This window comes from Bufo gargarizans, chromosome 11 (assembly GCF_014858855.1).
Source record: "Bufo gargarizans isolate SCDJY-AF-19 chromosome 11, ASM1485885v1, whole genome shotgun sequence".
Classification (NCBI taxonomy): domain Eukaryota; kingdom Metazoa; phylum Chordata; class Amphibia; order Anura; family Bufonidae; genus Bufo; species Bufo gargarizans.
Window position 1 is genome coordinate 13,579,777 of NC_058090.1, and position 18,649 is coordinate 13,598,425.

At 45.7% G+C, this 18,649-nt stretch overlaps 1 protein-coding gene across 4 annotated transcripts in view; it reads left to right on the forward strand.

Moving 5' to 3' along the window:
- LOC122922167 (patatin-like phospholipase domain-containing protein 7) overlaps positions 1 to 18,649 on the forward strand; it is a 124,099-nt gene that overhangs the window by 11,538 nt on the left and 93,912 nt on the right. For 2 of the 4 annotated variants that reach the window (XM_044272678.1, XM_044272679.1), the window contains exons 2-9: positions 2,950 to 2,981; positions 3,645 to 3,719; positions 5,813 to 5,900; positions 15,131 to 15,213; positions 15,941 to 16,032; positions 16,654 to 16,794; positions 17,326 to 17,485; positions 17,961 to 18,041. In XM_044272678.1, coding sequence (XP_044128613.1) covers positions 2,952 to 2,981; positions 3,645 to 3,719; positions 5,813 to 5,900; positions 15,131 to 15,213; positions 15,941 to 16,032; positions 16,654 to 16,794; positions 17,326 to 17,485; positions 17,961 to 18,041 — 750 coding nt within the window. In that variant the 5' untranslated portion in view covers positions 2,950 to 2,951. Of the gene's footprint in view, positions 1 to 2,949; positions 2,982 to 3,320; positions 3,534 to 3,644; positions 3,720 to 5,812; positions 5,901 to 15,130; positions 15,214 to 15,940; positions 16,033 to 16,653; positions 16,795 to 17,325; positions 17,486 to 17,960; positions 18,042 to 18,649 lie in introns of those variants that run through there. The other 2 variants (XM_044272680.1, XM_044272677.1) reach the window with 2 other exon arrangements.

Sequence of the window (18,649 nt, forward strand, 5' to 3'; positions counted from 1 at the left end):
TCTAAAAAGGGCCCCTCCTATATATCATACTTGCCTTGCTCCCCGACACTTGCGTCTCTCCGGATCCCTGCATGGCCGCCGCTCCATCTCCCCATCGCGCAAATCAAAACATCCGGCGATGTGGGGGGGATGCAGCCAATAGCAGGCGACGGTGACCAGCCTCCCTAACATCACAGGTGACGTCGGCGGCGGGGTAAGTGTGATCTATAATAGGGGCCTGGGCATTGTGGGGGCATGTCTATAATTGGATAACCCCTTCCATGCAGTTTAGCCTTTTTTTCAAACTCGGACAAGTCCTTTATGCGTTTATCTCCACTTGTAGTGTTCATTATGTGGGATGTGTTTTGCCGGTGGCCGGGGATTGTGCAATGTGTTTTTGTCATGGTGCAAAGTTCCTTTTTATTTTTAATTTTTTTTCCTGTGTCTTTTGTTCTAGCTGCACGAGTGGCTTCTTTGTACTTTTCCACTTTGTCATTCATCCATGAAATAGTTTGTGGTCATTAAAGAGTATATATCCAGGAAATTCACTGAGGCGTAGCTGGTGGCCCATGAGCCCAAGGGGACCGAAAAAATCCTCTGCCACAGAAAACACGCCAATATTAGGCCCCATGCACACGTATCCATTTTGCAGTCCGCAAATCGTGGATCTGCAAAATACAGATGTCCATTCCACAAACAGATAGACTATGTCCGCAATATGTGGACCACTGACCTTTTGAAAACAATGTTGTGTTTCGGCCAGGCAAAAACCATTGCTTGCAACTTTTTTTTGTCTGGCTGACAGACGTTATTTGTGCCCGATCAGGCCGTGTGAACGAGCCTTTGAGGAGATCACACGAACGTGTGATGCCCGTTGCCGTATTGCGGACTTCCTTTGCGGATCCGCAATACACGGCACCGTTCCATGCCCACTCCGCATCACAAATGCATTTCAATGGGTCCGCAAATCCGGAGATGCGGAACGGAGGAACGGAACACTACAGAAGCACTACAGAGTGCTTTCTGGGGTTCCGTGCTTCCGCACCGCAAAAAGATAGAGCAAGTTCTATCTTTTTGTGGAACGGAAGGATCGCAGACCCATTCAAGTGAATGGGTCTGGGATGCCCATGCGCCTGCCCCACTGAAGGTGCCTGTGCATTGCGGACCGCAATTTGCGATCCACAGCACGGGCTTCACACGTTCATGTGAACGAGCCCTAACCGAGATGTGAATGAGGCCTAAGTGATCCACTGCTTCATTCTGGACAAAAAAAGTTCTAATAATCCATATGCAAATGATAAGTGCACCGAGGGCAGGCCCAAGCCACTCTGAGCACCGCTGCTCTTCCTCCTTCTTCTGCTAACCCCTTCCTTTCCTTCCTAATTGACTGGACCAGACGAGATTATGACTCTGCAGGAACGTGTCCCTGTAAATCAAGAAGAAGAGGGCAGAGGAAGAAGGAGGAGCAAGGGTGCACAGAGTGGCTTGGGCCTGCCCTTGGTGCACTTATCATTTGTCTATGGATTAAGGCTACATGCACACGACCGTTCAGTTTTTTGCGGTCCGCAAAAAACGGAAGCTGCCCCTGTGCCTTCCTCAATTTGCGGAACTGAACGGGCGACCCATTGTAGAAATGCCTATTCTTGTCCGCAAAATGTACAAGAATGGGACATGTTATATTTTTTTTGCGGGGCCACGGAACGGAGCAACGGATGCGGACAGCACACGGAGTGCTATCCGCATATTTTGCAGCCCCGTTGAAGAAAATGGGTCCGCACCCGAGCTGAAAAATCTGCGGTTCGGATGTGGATCCGAAAAACGGTTGTGTGCATGAGGCCTTATAGTACTTTATCACCAGAATAAAGGAACGGATCGCTAAGTGAAAGGTATCATTCAGCTGAGATGGCTCTTCAGGGCAGTGTAAGCTTGGATTTCCTGTGGACACTCTCCCTTAAAGGATAGTTTCGGATAAGCGAACATTTTTTACCTATTGAAATACGGCTGCGTTTCCAGGACCGATCACTGCTGCTCTGCCCGGGTCTCGCAACATTATAATGACTTTATGATGCTGAGATCCCGCCGGACACAGTTCTATTGTAGTGTAGTAGACCCGCAGTCGGGCAGGAACTCACAGCTCCGTAGATCATTATGATGCTGTGAGTTTGGGTTAGAGGAGTAGTGTTCTGTCCAGGAAACTCAGCTGAAACTGACCTAAAGCTTACGTGTCTCCTTGGTTCAGATTGCGAGGTTCGCACGCTTGTTTTGCACTGTCCCTTTCTCTATTTCTATTGTCATTTCCCAGGTAAAAGTTGGAACTTGAGAGCGAGCCCCTCATTCGTTTCTTTGTGTATACTCCTGTCAGCTCCATCTCCATATGTTGTCTCCCCCTTAAACTACATTTTAGGGGGATTCACACCTGGCTTTCTTTTTCGTTCGCTGGATGCGGTGGTGTTTTCTTGTCTGTGGGGGGTGCAATGTGCCTTTTTTTTTTTTTTTAAAAAAAAAAAAAAATTCTGGTTTTATTTGTGTGAAGTTTGTCCTGGCAGCAAACAGTTTAAAGGGAACCTGTCACTGGGATTTTGGGGATAGAGCTGAGGACATGGGTTCCTAGATGGCCGCTAGCACATCCGCAATACCCAGTCCCCATAGCTCTGTGTGCTTTTATTGTGTAAAAAAACCGATTTGATACATATGCAAATTACCCTGAGATGAGTCCTGTCCCTGACTCATCTCAGGGACAGGACTCATCTCAGGGTAATTTGCATATCTATCAAAGCAGTTTTTCTACACAATAAAAGCACACAGAGCTATGGGGACTGGGTATTGCGGATGTGCTAGCGGCCATCTAGGAACCCATGTCCTCAGCTCTATCCCCAAAATCTCGGTGACAGGTTCCCTTTAAAGAATGCAACATTTTATCAGTATCATTCTATTTCTATATTTTAATAGATTGCATTTGTTTTTTTGCAGATATGGCTGATGACAACAGCAGCTGCATGGAGGTATTGTATACGTGTATGCTCTGTACTTGGGTATAAAATGTTATTATGGTACGCTATGCAAGTTGTCACAGTAAGGAGGAGAATTGGGATGACAGGAGTACTGCTAAGAGCCTGGCACTGGCAGTGATTTGTACTCGGTAACTGATTTTGATCCGCCCTTACTTCAGCCCCTTTGCCCGGGAAGGGGGGGGGGGGGGGGGGCTGAAGCCGCTTTCATTGCAATTGTCCACAGTGTCACAACTCTGAAAGCTGATCCACTGACCTTCTAACCAATGGCAGTGGCTTCTAGCAGCTGTCTGATGCATGGTATGAGGCTCGGCAACTGGAAAACTGTATGTTGTGCCAGCGTCACGGGTAGAAGTTGCGTAGGTCTATTATTCTGCGCTATTTCAGTTTTTGATAACTCCTCGACAGTCTGCGATGGGGCTCCTGACACGAGTAGGAGACCTAGTACTTTTTGGAAACGCAGTTTGCCCTGCTGAAGGGGGACTTGGCAGGTTTCTCGCCATGTTGACCGAGGAGAACCCAGATTCTCAGTCTTTGATTCTAGAGGTCAATCCTTTCATGAGTCAATTTTATATCTGTTTGTGTAGTTTTTTTTTTTACTATATGTGATATGTACTATACATATATGTGATAATCTGCTCTTTTTGCCTTTTTTAGCCGGCCTTTTCTATGGGCGTAGACCTTCGTAGCAGAGTTCTCCAGTTTGTGGAAGAGCGCCTCCAGACGACCATGGTAAGACAAAGACTGTAATAGCAGTTACTATTGAAGGCCCTTTGCACACAACAATTTTTATTTGATTGTTTTGTAGGACACATTGACTTCAATTGGTCCACGTCCGCATTTTGCAGCCAAGAATAGGATATTGTAAAATGGACATATGGGTGCAGAAAGCAAATGGATGTTCCATTCTGCAAAAATAATATTTCCTATACTTGGCTGCAAAATGCAGACCACGGACCCATTGAAGCCAATGGGTCTGCAAAAAAAAATAATTTCATCCATATTTTAGAGACCACAAAATGCATCCGGTTGTGTGCATTAGGCCTTATGCTGTCAAATATAGGTTCTGCAAAATCACACAACAGAAAGCCCATTGTTTGACTACAACTATTCTGATAAGACTTAGGGCACAGTAGCATGGAGCAGAATTTCCACTGAGAATTTGCTGTGTTACATGCAACTTTGTCTCGGTTTTTGTTGCCTGTTTGCGTCAGAATTCAATGTGCAGGTTAAGGCTACTTTCACACTTGCGTTGGGAGCGGATCCGTCTGGTGTCTGCACCTATAATGCAAACGCTTAGATCTGTTCAGAACGGATCCGTTTGCATTACCATGAACAAAAAAAAAAAAAAAAAAATTTTTTTTTTTTTTTTTCATGATAGTGCAAACGGATCCGTTTTGACTTTACATTGAAAGTCAATGGGGGACGGATCCGTTTGAAAATTGAGCCATACTGTGTCAACTTCAAACGGATCCGTCCCCATTGACTTACATTGTAAGTCTGGACGGATCCGTTTGCCTCCGCACGGCCAGGCGGACACCCGAACGCTGCAAGCAGCGTTCAGGTGTCCGCCTGCTGAGCGGAGCGGAGGACAAACGGTGCCAGACTGATGCAATCTGAGCGGATCCGCGTCCACTCAGAATGCATTAGGGCTGGACGGATCAGTTTGGGGCCGCTTGTGAGAGCCTTCAAACGGAACTCACAAGCGGAGCCCCAAACGCAAGTGTGAAAGTAGCCTTACTCGGCACAGGTTTTTTTTTTTTTTTTGTAGCATACTGATGAGATTTGGTAAAATCTCCTCCACTTTACTGCCACTCTTTAAAAAAAAAAAAATCTGCCACATAAGGCTACTTTCACACTCGCGTTCACAAACGCTTCTGTTCAGATAATGCAACCGCATGCTTCCTTTCAGAATGGATCCTTTTGTATTATCTGTAACATAGCCAAAACAGATCCATCTTGAACACCATTGAAAGTCAATGGGGGACAGATCTGTTTTCTATTGTGCTAGATTGTGTCATAGAAAACTGATCCGTCCCCATTGACTTACATTGTGTGTCAGGACGGCTCTGTGCCTCCGCATCGTCAGGCGGACAGAAAAACACTGAAAGCAGCGTTTTGGTGTCCGCCTCCAGAGCGGAATGGTGACTAAACGGAGGCAAACTGATGCGTTCTGAGCGGATCCTTATCCTTTCAGAATGCATTAGGGCAAAACTGATCCGTTTTGGACCGCTTGTGAGAGCCCTGAACGGATCTCAGAAACGGAAAACCAAAACGCCAGTGTGAAAGTAGCCTAACTGCCGAGTGTAGCAATACTCTTGCTCCATCAATCGAGAAAAAATAAATAAATTAAGGCCAGCTTTAAAATGTTTTTTTGGTCGTTAGATAATGAGATGTGAAGCGATTCATACGAGCAGTTTTGGCAATGGAAAATTATTCCAATTGTTTTAAATATGTTTGCATGTATTTCCCTTGAGCAACTTGCGGCCTAGTAAGTCTGCCCATGCCTATTATATAAAGTCAGCAGGACCAGATGACTATGATGCAGAGGTCAGAAGAAAGAAGGATCTGGCATGCTGGGATTCAACATGCTCAATCTTTTGTTTCTGTGGGTGATGATCTGCTGCCAGAGAGGTCCGACAGCAGCTCATTCCCATATTTCCATTGTAAGCACATGCACGCTGGGTCCTGTGGTGAAGTATGCAGGTACAGCTGTTGGCCGGTCAAGTCTTCAGCTGACGGATATTTTGTGTGGACTGCTCAGTCCTTGGGGATGAAGTCTTCTCTCTTAACTCCCTTTTCCCCCTCTTTTCTCAATCCTACAGCTGACTGGAATCCTGATCGGAGCCGTTGTTGCCCTTTCCCTTATTGGGATTGTAGTGTTTATTGTCTACAAGAAATTTCGACAGTCCAGTAAGTATTTTGTGCATGTTACAATTATTTTATTATTTCATAACCCTACTCGGACATATTGTTAGGTGCTCATGCACACTCCAAATCTTTTTCTCCTACTGTAAAGGAAAGTTCAGCAGACTGCGCTCTACTATACAGTGGGCCACGGCAAAAAAGCATGCCCTGATATTTATATAATATATATACAGTGCTCCGGATGGCGACTAAAATGGTCGCCAATGCGACTTAGAATTGCAAAATGGCGATAAGCCTTTGTAAGTCCTATCGCCATTTGCGCATAGACCCTCCGCTGCTCTGCCTCTTTAAGAAAAAAAGGCTTTCATCCAACAGACCTACGCTTCAGACGTCTCCTGCTGGGTGAAGCTCCGCCCCTCACGCTACCCGCCATAGAGGGTGGGTGTGGCTTGGGTTCCTGCATCTTGTGCTCCTGCTTCCAGCAGTCTGGCAAGTTTGGAGTTAAGTCTGTGCTATGGAGCTGAGCTGCTGGAGACATTTCAACTAGGGCCGCACAGAGCTCCCCGCACAGTCCACGGCTGATGAGACGAGACGAGTCGCCCATATGCAGATTCATTAGTGTGTTTTATAGGACTGGGTCCCCATGAGGTCACAAGGAGAAGCCAGAGATCAGTAAACCCTGTAAGAACAAGTATGAGCACCGGCTGTGCTGCTTTAACACCACAGTATGTCGGTGGGATCTACTGTGCTGGTCTGCATAGCACTGCCGTGGTCGCATAGCATTACATTGATTTATGATGCTATGTAACCCTTAGAGGTCTGGAATGTACTGGACTGACCTAATGCTGTCAGTGTTATCCAATACATTCCAGAACTGTAAGGGTTACATAGCATCATAAATCCAATATAATGTTATGCGACCCTGGCAGTACAGAGCTCCTGCAGGCACACTCTGGTGTGAAACCAGCGCAATCCTATCAATGCACAGACTAGTAACCATTTCTGATCATAAATCATATAATCTATTCTCCTTATTCCACAAGACCAGTATTCACTTCCACATAGGGAATAGCAATCAGCTGTCAACCTTCCCGTCAGTCTGTGTTACTGCTGGCAGAATGATGAAACAATAAGACTCCCCCGGCCTAGGGGTTCGCTCAGCAGTCCCAAGGCACGCAGATTGACAAGCAGAGATTGCCGCCTATACTGCACACGTTCTAGAAAAGGAGGGCGATGTCCGTGCACGGCTCCTTACTGACACGTGGGTGATGGGCAGAGAAATAAAAAGAGGGAAAATAGCACTGAAGCAGCCTATAAGGGGTTAAAGGGGTTCTGCAGTTTGTTTAAACTGATGATCTATCCTCTGGATAGATCATCAGCATCTTATCGGCGGGGGTCCGACACCCGGGACCCCCGCTGATCAGCTGTTTGAGAAGGCAGCGGCGCTCCAGCAGCGCCACGGCCTTCTCACTGTTTACCGCTGGCTCAGTGACGTCACGACTTGTATCAACTTGCCTGGGCGCGGCTGAGCTTTGTTCACTTGAATCAGTTTAAACAAAGTGCAGAACCCCTTTAAGCACAGGCTAGTTCAGCTGCCAGAGGAGGTCTCCTACCATTCACTGACAGGCAAGCAGAGGGGTTGAGAATAAAGAGTAAAGCTCCTGAAGTATTATATTTTTATCTGTTACATTATATATTTTTTCTAAATGTAACCCTCCCCCCCCCCACTGTCATGCTGGTCCCGTCCACACGTGATGCCTGCTGATGTGGTCACTGGTTGCAGTGGCGACTCTCAAGTGATTTGGCCTTTTAAGGAGTGCAGTGCAGGATAACAGGCCGAACTGGATAGGCAAATGTCTTTTTTCGGCCTTATATACGATGTTACAGTGGGGATAGTTTATTTTAACCCATTCATTCTGTGTCACATATAGAAGAATACTGGTTTGAAGCCCCCTAAAAAAAAAAAAATCCTTAAAGGGTTTGGATACACTAATTTCTGGACCTTTGAGACTGGCAGGACCTTTGTTGGTGATCATACTTTCCTGATCCCCAGTGCGGGGTCCCGGCTCATTTGCTTTCCAGCCTCCGTTGCTTGTCTTGAGTCCCTTAATGAAAACTTCCTATTTGACGCCGTTGTAGCCAATGACTGATCATTGCTTTCCTTGCATTATGTCAAATGGTCATGTGATGCAAGGGGAGCAGATCTCCACTGTGGCCAGTGATTGGCTTGATGCCACTGCAGCAGAGGCCCTGAAGCGAATGAGCCAGGACCCAGCACCTAGAGATTACCAACGTGAATCTGGCTAGTCTGACAGGTCATGGAAATGTGTGTACAACCCCTTTAACTGCGTGGGCTGTAGCTTAGAAAACCCCATGCTCCTAAGCATCCCAGCTATATTATATGCATTTTAAATTTGGCTCCTAAATTTTTCAGGTTGATATTTTTTTTAGTCTGCACTGATATATACACATACACCATGCATTCGCATTCGGAAAGTCTTCAGACCCTTTCACTTTTTTCACATTTTGGTACGTTGCAGCCGTGTGCTAAAATATAAAAAATACCAGCTTTTCCCCCCCATCAATCTCCTATAATGAGAAAGTAAAAACCTTTGCTAATTTGTTGAAAAGGATAAACTAAAATCTTGCATTGACATAAGTCTTCAGGCCGTTTCCTTGGGACATATATCGCGTTCCAAATTATTATGCAAATTATATTTTTCTCTGATTTTGGTCAATTTTCAAGTCCTCAACCGTCAGAGTATAAATCAAGTTTTATGGAACAAACTTCCCAATGATAACAGGATTTTTTTCACAAATTAAAAAGCACAAAATGCACTGTTGCTGATTATTCTGCACAACAAGAGTTTCAAACATTTTATAGGTTGTAAAAAACTGAAAATGGTCATTTGTTGAATTTGAAGCTTTCAGAGGTCACATTTAAAGAAATCAAAAGCTATTTCATTAAAAAACATCTTAACAGGCCAAGTTCCATGCTCACATAGGACCCTTCTCTGATATCACCTTCACAATTCTTACATCCAGTGACCATATAAGTTTTTGGAGAGTTTCTGCTTGAGAATAGTTTCAGGGATGATGGCCACACCATGGGTTTCTCTCCTTTTAAATCAATGGTCGGTAGATGCAGGTAAAAAACAGCGGCACTACGCAAACATGTGAATCACCTATGCCCCTTGTAACGCAGAAAGTCCTTAGACCAGCGGCTTCACCTATAGACCGGGATCGTGGTGCTCAGCGTGAATAGAGATGAACTAAATGAACGGTAGAAATGAAAGACGCGGCACTCACCAAGGTCTGGAAATCTTCATAAAGCTTTAATGCTTACTTAGTGGCATGCTGCACAGGCTGGGGAGCGGGATGGCCACGGTGCGCATGTGAGTGCCGCGTCTTTCATTTCTACCGTTCATTTTTTTTTCTCTCCTTTTATGGAGAATTAAAATGTGAAAAAAGTGAAAGGGTGTGAAAACTTTTGAATGCATTGTTTATATTTTATATTTTATACAATAGTAATCAATAAGTGGCATATGGAACTATGTGCCTGTACAGTGTGTGTGTGTGTGTGTGTGTGTGTGTGGGGGGTTTCGCTCTGGTAGACAGGATTAGCGGACGCAATATAGAGGCAACAACAAGTTCTTTGGATCAAACAGTTCAGTGTTTTATTCATACTTTAGGCAAGTGACAAAACAAGCAGCCATAATCAAACAAGTCACCTTGCGGTGTTGGTGGTAATTCACACCATGCAGCAACTCTGCCTCAGAGAGTCCTTGCTGATAGCAGCACCAACCTGTTTTCACACCAAACAGGTAGCAAGCCTTCATCCAGACACAAGGCTCCCAGATCCCAGCACACAGACATGGCTTCTGATCCCAGCTGCCTATTTAAGGACAGCCAGATGCTGCCAAAACCCGGATCGGCACTTAAAATCTGGTCCGGTATTTGACCTCACCTGGCTGTAAATCAGCCCAGCAGCACATGCTGGGAGGAAAATGCCTGTTTTCCCAGATCAAACCTCTCACTGTGTCACCCCAGAGGGGGTGAACACACGCCAGACAGTGGTGTACCCGGGACAGGGCATCCACGTTTCTCTGTAACCGGCCTGCCCTGTGTTCCACCGAAAACTTTTCTGTCCTTGGCCTGGCTGATCCACTTGAGAGGGGAGTGGTCGGAATTTTCTCCCCAATAAATAATAGCGGAGAGACTCAAGTGCCCACTTGATGGCCAGGCACTCTCTCTCCACTATACTGTACCTAGTGTCGGCTGGAGTGAGCTTACGGTTGAGGAAGACAATGGGATGCTCCTCTCCGTTGACTTCCTGAGACAGTACAGCACCGAGGCCTACTTCGGAGGCATCGGTCTGCACGAGTCTGTTTAGAGGAGAGGCTGTCAGCAATTTTTACTGTGGCAACCAGGAACTTGCTGTTCACGGTCGGCACCAGAACCAAAACCCGATCACACGGGTTAAAGATCCGGACCTGAGCCTGCCGATTATAGACCCGACTCTGGGCTCGCTGAGCTGCCTCCATATGCTCCCTAACAAGAGGCAATACTGTCTCTATCCGATCTTGCATCTGGGTAACGTACTCAATGACACTTTTATGTGAAGTGGGTTGCTGTTCCCACGCCTCTTTGGCCATGTCCAAGAGACCACAAGGGTGTCTGCCATATAGCAGTTCGAAGGGCGAGAACCCAGTAGAGGCCTGGGGTACCTCTCGCACGGCGAGCATGTGTGTTTTTTTTTTTTTTTTTTTTCCCCCAACATATTTTTTAATGTTTGGTTAAACCCTTGTACCAGACCGTCCGTTTGCGGATGGTAAACGGACGTCCGTAGTTGTTGTTATGTGCAGCAACGTACACAGTTCCCTCATCACCTCGGACAAAAAAAGGGGTCCCATGGTCAGTCAGAACCTCTTTAGGTAGTCCTAGTTGGGAAAACATCTCCATTAACTCCTTAGCTATGAGTATGTCGCAGTGGCACCACCTCCGGGTACCCAGTGGCATAGTCTAGAATGACTAAGATGTGTTGATGCCCTCTGGTCGGACTTCGGTACTGGGCCTATTCGGTCTATAGCTATTCGGTCAAACGGTACTTCGATAATCGGGAGAGGTACTAGGGGACTACGGAAATGTGTTTGGGGCTAGTTATCTGGCAGGCCGGACAAGACTTATAAAACTTTTCCACTTCTTTGAATATGCTGGGCCAGTAAAACCGCTGTAGAATATGATCCTGAGTTTTCTGCAGCCCCAGGTAACCCCGAGAACATGTTGGTGGGATAGATCTAACACAAGCTTGCGATAATCCTTGGGGACCACAAACTGTTCAATAGGCTCACCCCGTAGTTGGTTTACCCGATACAACATATCCTGATGAACCAGAAAATGGGGAAACACTGACTCTGCCCCAGGTTGTTGTGGTTCACCATCTACTATTAACACATTTTCCCAGGCACGGGATAGGGTTGGGTCCTGACTTTGGGCGATACCAAAATTATTCACGGAGACATTGAGGTCTGCCAATTCAGGACCCGGCGGCAAGTCCTCCACGTCTCCCACCATCACACCTTGCGGGGTTGTCTCCCCCTTTTCCACCGAAGTGGCGGTCACCCCTACTGCTGGCCCTTTGGTCTCAGGTTCCCAGGGTTCTGGTCTCCCCCCTGAGCCGGGCCACTCTGCTAGGCTTACCCCTGTCTCATGGGTATCAGTCACTCTCATAGCAGGCCACAGTGCCGGGAAGTTTCTCCCTATTATGAGTTCATAATGTACATTTGTGGCGACAGCCACCTCGTGGTTCCATCTACCGGCCACCGTAGTTTGAGACACCAGCACGGTGGGGTAGTCTATTAAGTCTGCGTGGATGCACATCACCCCGACTTTCCGGCCGGTATACTCAGTGGACCACACTAGGGTAGCTCTTACTAGGGTCACTATACTCCCCAAGTTCAGCAGAGCCTCCACCAGAGTGTCTCCCACTTCCACCTGGCACAAATGATCTAGAGACTCTGGGGTACCTGTTGCACACAGCCTCCTGGCATATAGCGACTGACGGTAGCCATAGTTAGTGTCCATGGGCTCAACCTGATGGGGACAGTCAGCCCTTACATGGCCAGGCTCCTGACCCCGCCAGCAGACTATCGGAGCCAGGTCCGCCGTGGGTATATCCCAGCGGCTTTTATCGGCTTAAATCTCCGGGCCTGGGGTGGAGATTTCCTGGGTTTGCTGACCCCCTCCTGACAGAACCCTCCTTTAGATTCCTGGTAGCTTCATAGCGGTCCACCATCTCAATGGTATTGCCAGGAGACACCTGACCGATCCAGTCCTGGAGAGGGTATGGCAAAGCCCTCCAGAACATATCTGCTAATAGTCTATCCAGCATAGCCGGGGGACTCAGCACATCAGGCTGTAGCCACTTTTGCAAGAGGTGAAGTCAGTCATAATACTGGGTCCTCGCAGGCTCTGCCGGTTTAAAGTCCCACCGATGCAGCCGCTGGGCCCGGACCAACACATTCACCCCCAGTCTTGCCAGAATCTCACCCTTTACTTCTTGGTAGTCGGCCGCTTGATCGCCCAGCAAGTCAAAATACACCCGCTGGAATCGGATGCCAGGAACGGAGCGACGACATCAGCCCACTGGTCACGGGGTAGCTTTTCCCTGATGGCCACTTTCTCGTACATCACCAGGTAGGTTTCGATGTCGTCTCCGGGGGTCATCTTGGGAATCGCGGCGCGTACTGCTTTCCGGGCATCGTGGACGCTCGGGGTTGCTCCTGCTGTCTGCAAAGCCATGACGTGTTGTAGCAGCAACTGGTTAGTCTCCTACTGCTGCTTATTAGCCTCACGTTGCTACAGGTTTGTCTCTCGCTGTTGCAGATTAGCCTCCATTTTGTTGTGGGGCACTGGTTGTAATACAGCTGGTTTAATGTACGACATACAACCGTGCCTAAAAAATGCAGAAACCAAAAATATCGGCATTCACGCCAGCCTCACTGCTTATTCCCGCATCCTCCACCAATTGTGGGGACTCGCTCTGGTAGACAGGATTAGCGGACGCAGTATAGAGGCAACAACAACTTCTTTGGATCAAACAGTTCAGTGTCTTATTCACACTTTAGGCAAGTGATAAAACAAGCCGTCATAATCAAACAAAAAGTCACCTTGCGGTGTTGGTGGTAATTCACACCATGCGACAATTCTGCCTCAGAGTCCTTGCTGACAGCAGCACCAACCTGTTTTCACTCCAAACAGGTATCGAGCCTTCATCCAGACACAAGGCTCCCAGATCCTAACACAGAGACGTGGCTTCTGAGCCCAGCTGCCTATTTAAGGACAGCCAGGTGCTGCCAAAATCCGGACTGGCGTTTAAACTCCCGTCCGGTATTTGACCTCACCTGGCTGTAAATCAGCCTAGCAGCACATGCTGGGAGGAAAATACCTGTTTTCCATAACCAAACCTCTCACTGTGTCACAAGTGGCAAACATTGGAAATGCACGGCTAGAAATCATTATGTGGTACAGCCAAGAAAAGGCTGGGGCGCAGTGTTTGTAGAGCCTTAGGAGCCGCAAGTGGTGCTGTTTTGAGAAGGGGATAAACCATGTGTGTTGGGAGCACCAATGACACCTCTGTGTTCAGATAATGTCATATGTGATGATACACAATCAGTGCTAATGGTGGGAAAAATAGCCTTTCAAGCTAATGCATATTTTCCCATTAAGGTCGACCTAATTCTGCCAGGCACTTCTGTTGTGTATGTAGTGACGTTAGGTGCTTTTGATCATCAAAAGTGCTTTATGTCGTGCCAAGAATTTACCAGCAACTTATAAATCACCTTGCTCTTATGCCGTCCTTCCCTTTATTTTTTTCATGGAAAGGGAAGGACAATGTGGTTGACTGGTTTTACTTACAACTTAATCAGCAAGAAAAGTTCCATAATAACTGACAAAAATTAGTAGAACTGAGCCCATAGAAGGGGGTCCTGTGACCTGGGGAGCATAATGTGATTATGTGGTCATGAAAATAGCATGTCCGTGATCCTTCCAAGCTGAAGCGATCTCTGATCTCCTGGGAATACAAGAGACTTGGTAATTACCAAGTACATTGCCTGACTGATACAGCAGCACAGACCCTGTACCGTCACTCACCCGGGGTGCCCAGCGGCAATTAAAGGGTATTTTCCTGCTAATTCAGTCAAGGCGATACAAAGCAGTATCGCTTCTCTCATGAGCTATCGCAGCGCCTCTTTCTCATGTGTCACTTTTTTTTTTTTTTTTTCCTACGTCCACTTGTGGGTAGTGGTTTCTGTGGCTGCGCTTGCACAGGCAGGATTCCTCGTCTCTTGTCCATTTCCGTGCTCGCTGCCCACTGGCCGTCACTGCGTCTTTGACCCCGACCAAAACATGAGCGTCACACACGGCACCAGGGAAAAAAGGGCATTTGTGGTTTGTTTTCTTAAAGGATCTGAGCTTTCACACTGCAGGAATATAGCTTTTTTGTCGCAATCTGCACAAAGTTGCAACAAAATGATGCAGTTGTGCCATAATCTGCGCACAAATTGCAGTTAAATGAGGCAGTTTTGCTTCTATTTTGTGCAAGAGCCATGTTGTGAGTGTGAAAGCTGTTACATTATCGGTGAAGCTTGTTTTTGTGCTCGCTCTGCTCTTCCTTCTCTTCATACATTTTTTTGTTAAAGTGGCCGTGGATGTAAGGGGCACATATGGGAATATACTGATTTATTATCCTGTTTGTTGGAATTATCTTTTGTTAACTGGGTTGATTTTCCTTATGTAATAGGTCTAGGAGTTAGAATCTGTGTTTTTTAAATTTTTTATTTTTTTTTAAAGGAAAAGTTTGGAATGTGTTGAAAAATCAATATAAAAGAAGCATCACTGATCTCCTCGATTCCCTGCCGTTTTGATGCTTATTGAGTCCCTGTCGACCTACAGGAAATGCTCGCTCATCCAATCGCTAGCTGAGGTGGGTCACTGTTGCAGTAAGTGATTGCCTGAGCTGCTTTTCCTGTGGGTCAAGAGGGACCAGTAAATGGAGACCAGAAGGGACCCAGTAAGGGTTGGAACGGCGGCGCCACTGGATCATTGAGCTCCTTTTATCATTTTTAACCCGTTCTGCCTCATTTCTTAAAAGTCATTAGACCTGGGAGATCTAGGACTCTTGGGAGGCATACAGTCCTACACAGCCATGCCATTTTGGTCACAGCCCACACTTAACCCGCTTAGTCACCTTTTCCTCATGCCTCTCTTTGCAGAACAGCAGCAGCCGGAGGTACCACGTTATCGGTTCCGGAAAAGGGACAAAGTTATGTTTTATGGACGGAAGATCATGCGCAAGGTATTGATTTAATATTGGGTTTTCTTTTATTGGAAATTAATATGCAAAGAGGTGTCTCCCAAGGAATAGAACCATCTCGCCAGCACCACCTCTTGGAAGTGACTCCCTGTGTGTCAAAATCCGTCTTGGGATAGGACACGGGAATGTTGGTTCTCATTTCTCTTGGAGCATTCGCAAAAAGTCTCCATACCATGGAGTACTTCCAGTAAGTCTCTGTGTAAGACTGGTCTCTTTATGGAGATTCGGCACCCTGCCTAAGCTTTAGTGGAATTAGAGCTTCATCACCGTGTTCAACAGATGCCAAGATGCAGCTGCTGACGACATATTAGCTCCAGTTATTCACGCTGCGATGCCTTACATAAGCAATAATTCACCCACTAGGTTTGAATAAGAATGATTAGAAAATAGCTTGTCATATCACTGTTTCATTTGCCACTGTTAAAATCTAGGACGTGTATTAATTTCTGTTCTGCAGTTCCTGTTTGTGATCACCAGATGGCATAAGCACTCCCCTTTTGCAGACATACAGTATATGTTAGGGATTCTATGGGAGACTATTCAACAATATACATACAAAAATCACTTCTAAAGTTTCCTAGTTCTATTTATTTGGAGCAGGTTAGCCTTTTTATTTTTTATATATATTTATTTTCTTATTATTGTTAGCTTAGTCTAAGCTACTTTATTGTGTGCTGCAAGACAGTGATGGCTTTGTGGTATTCTGCAGGTAACTACTCTGCCGAACACTCTGGTGGGTGGCAATACCGTTTCAAGACCACGAGTGAGGAAACGGGTGAAGGTCCTGACGCTGGCTAAAAGGTAAGGAAGAAGTACACCATATTGGGACATGGAGGGGACGAGCATGGCATACAGCAGTGCTCCTCACCTCCAGTCCTTAGTCCTCACCTGTTGATCATATTTTCAGGATTTCCTTCATATTGAGCGGGTAATATAATTGGTGTCAATGCATCAGGACTTACCACAGGTATTTATTCGGTGGGATATTCTCACATCCTGACTGGCAGGTGGGGGGCCCTGATGACTGGAGCTGAGGAACGCTTACTGGTATATAGAATAGTTCCAGTACTCCCATTGATAATTAACCCCTAGAGGTCAGAAATGGTCATATGTATTCTTTATAAGGGCTGATTCATACAGCTGTGATTACTCCAGAAATCTGTGTGTGTCAGCCGCGGCTCCCCCAAACCAAACTGACTGCATTATGGTGTTTGATGATACACTCAGTTCCTATGTGATTGCAGGTGTACTGTACTCACAGATAAGCGTTATCCACAAATCTTGACTTGCTAGGAGCACACGCGGACAGGAATTGTACAGCACACATGACAAAGAACTCTGTTTAATCCACTTTTAGAGGGATATATTTGTTCTTTTTATGCTTTTTTGTGTTTTTTTTTTTTTTTTTTTTTTTAAATATAGAATACTTCGTTTTAAGAAGGAATATCCCACCTTACAGAAGAAAGAGCCTCCTCCTTCCCTTTTGGAAGCTGATCTTACAGAATTTGATGTTAAAAATTCTCATTTGCCCTCGGAGGTGTTGTACATGCTGAAGAACGTACGGTGAGTACTACGTGACGACCTCTTGTCCGTTCTGTGCAGGTTCTGCTGCCCCGTGCATTAAGCCTTCGTCGCACATTTCTTACTCTTTTCATGGTCACGAACATTACCAAATGCTGCTACAACTTTAATAGCGAGCTCTGACCTTTTTAATGAACATAAATTGCTGCATTTCAATAATGCCCATGTGTCAGGAGATGGATAACTGCTCTCTAATAGGGACATTGAACTTTACATTTTTCTAAAAACCTTTTGGGCTCTGTAAAAAAAAAAATTTGTAAGGTAACCTGCAAATTATCCCAAGAGAATTGCAAATTTCTGATTTTCTGGCATCTATTTTTGAGCACTTATTGGGCAACTTACAGTATTGTCACGGTTGCTTTAGGACATACTTTGACTAAATGCTTCCATTATTTCTACTCTTTTACTTTACTTTTGGCTGTTTTATGTGTCATTAGGAGAGGTTGCAGCCATGTTAGCAAATCTTATGTTATAATTGTCTGTGATTAATTGCCACTTTGTCCTTTTTGGCAGAGTTCTGGGTCATTTTGAGAAACCTTTGTTCCTTGAACTCTGCAAACACATGGTGTTCGTACAGCTTCACGAAGGAGAGTACATTTTCCGCCCAGGACAGTTGGATAACAGTATTTATGTAGTCCAAGATGGGATTCTGGAAGTATGCATTCAGGAAAGTGTAAGTACACTTTTTATGGCTAAATTATTAAAGGGGATGTTTCATCTCACACATATCCTAGTCATATAGGTGCGTTTCCCACCTGACCATCAGGTGTTTAGGGGTTAAGGATAAGCAAATTGAATTGCGGTGCCATAAGTTTGACTTTGGGAGCAGCCACTGTTCATGTGCCACTACCCAGAAATGTAGCGACGTATGCACAGTTGGTGCTTCCAAAGCTGAATTAGAGCTGCACTTCTACTTGGACCAAGATTGTCAGGACTGGATGAGATGTTAATCAACAGGCAGGTGGGGACATCCCCTCACAGGTGAAGAATTCTTGCTAATGAGACGAATCGGCTCATTCATCACTAGTATAGGGCCCTATTGACATTTCGGTTAGTGCTGATGCATAGCATGCGTTTCCGGTTTCTGTGACACATATATACTGTATATATATGAGTGTCTTTCATGTTTTTTTTTGTTTTTTTTCCAGGATGGGAAGGAGATGGTGGTGAAAGAAGTTTTGGCCGGAGAGAGCGTACACAGTCTGCTCAGCATCCTTGATGTCATCACCGTGAGTTCAGCTCTTCCCGTACCTAATGTGCAAGATCAGATGAAATGACTATGGGTCGCTGTATATGAAAAAAGACATCGCTGCTTTCTTCAAGAAACAGTACTACACCAGTAAACTGGTATTGCAGCTCAGCCTCATTCATTTCAATGAAGCAAAGCTGCAATAGTAGAGACAACCAATGCACTGGTATAGTCACTCTATGTATTTTCTGTCCCAGTTCTGTAATTTCTCCATGTTTCGCCTCTCAGTGTGGCCAACAGTCTCACATAACTCTGTTAGGGCAGGAAGGGGTTATGTCTGAATTAGAGCATCACACATGTGCGCAATGCTCTTCTGTGGGCATCTTTATCTAGGCCTACTGTATGAAGAGAACAGTAGAGCTGTCACAGTTATACACCTACTATCATCATGAGGATTACTCTGCATATAACTTGTATTGGCTGCTACTGATGGACATTATTTTGTGTTTAATTTTCAATGGTATAGTACTGCTGAACTGAAAAGGAAAATGCAACCACAAATCCTCCCCAAAAATTTTTATTACACCTTTTAGACAGAAGTATCCCTTTTAAAGGGTTGTGCAGTGGTGTCACATTTTGACCTTTCCT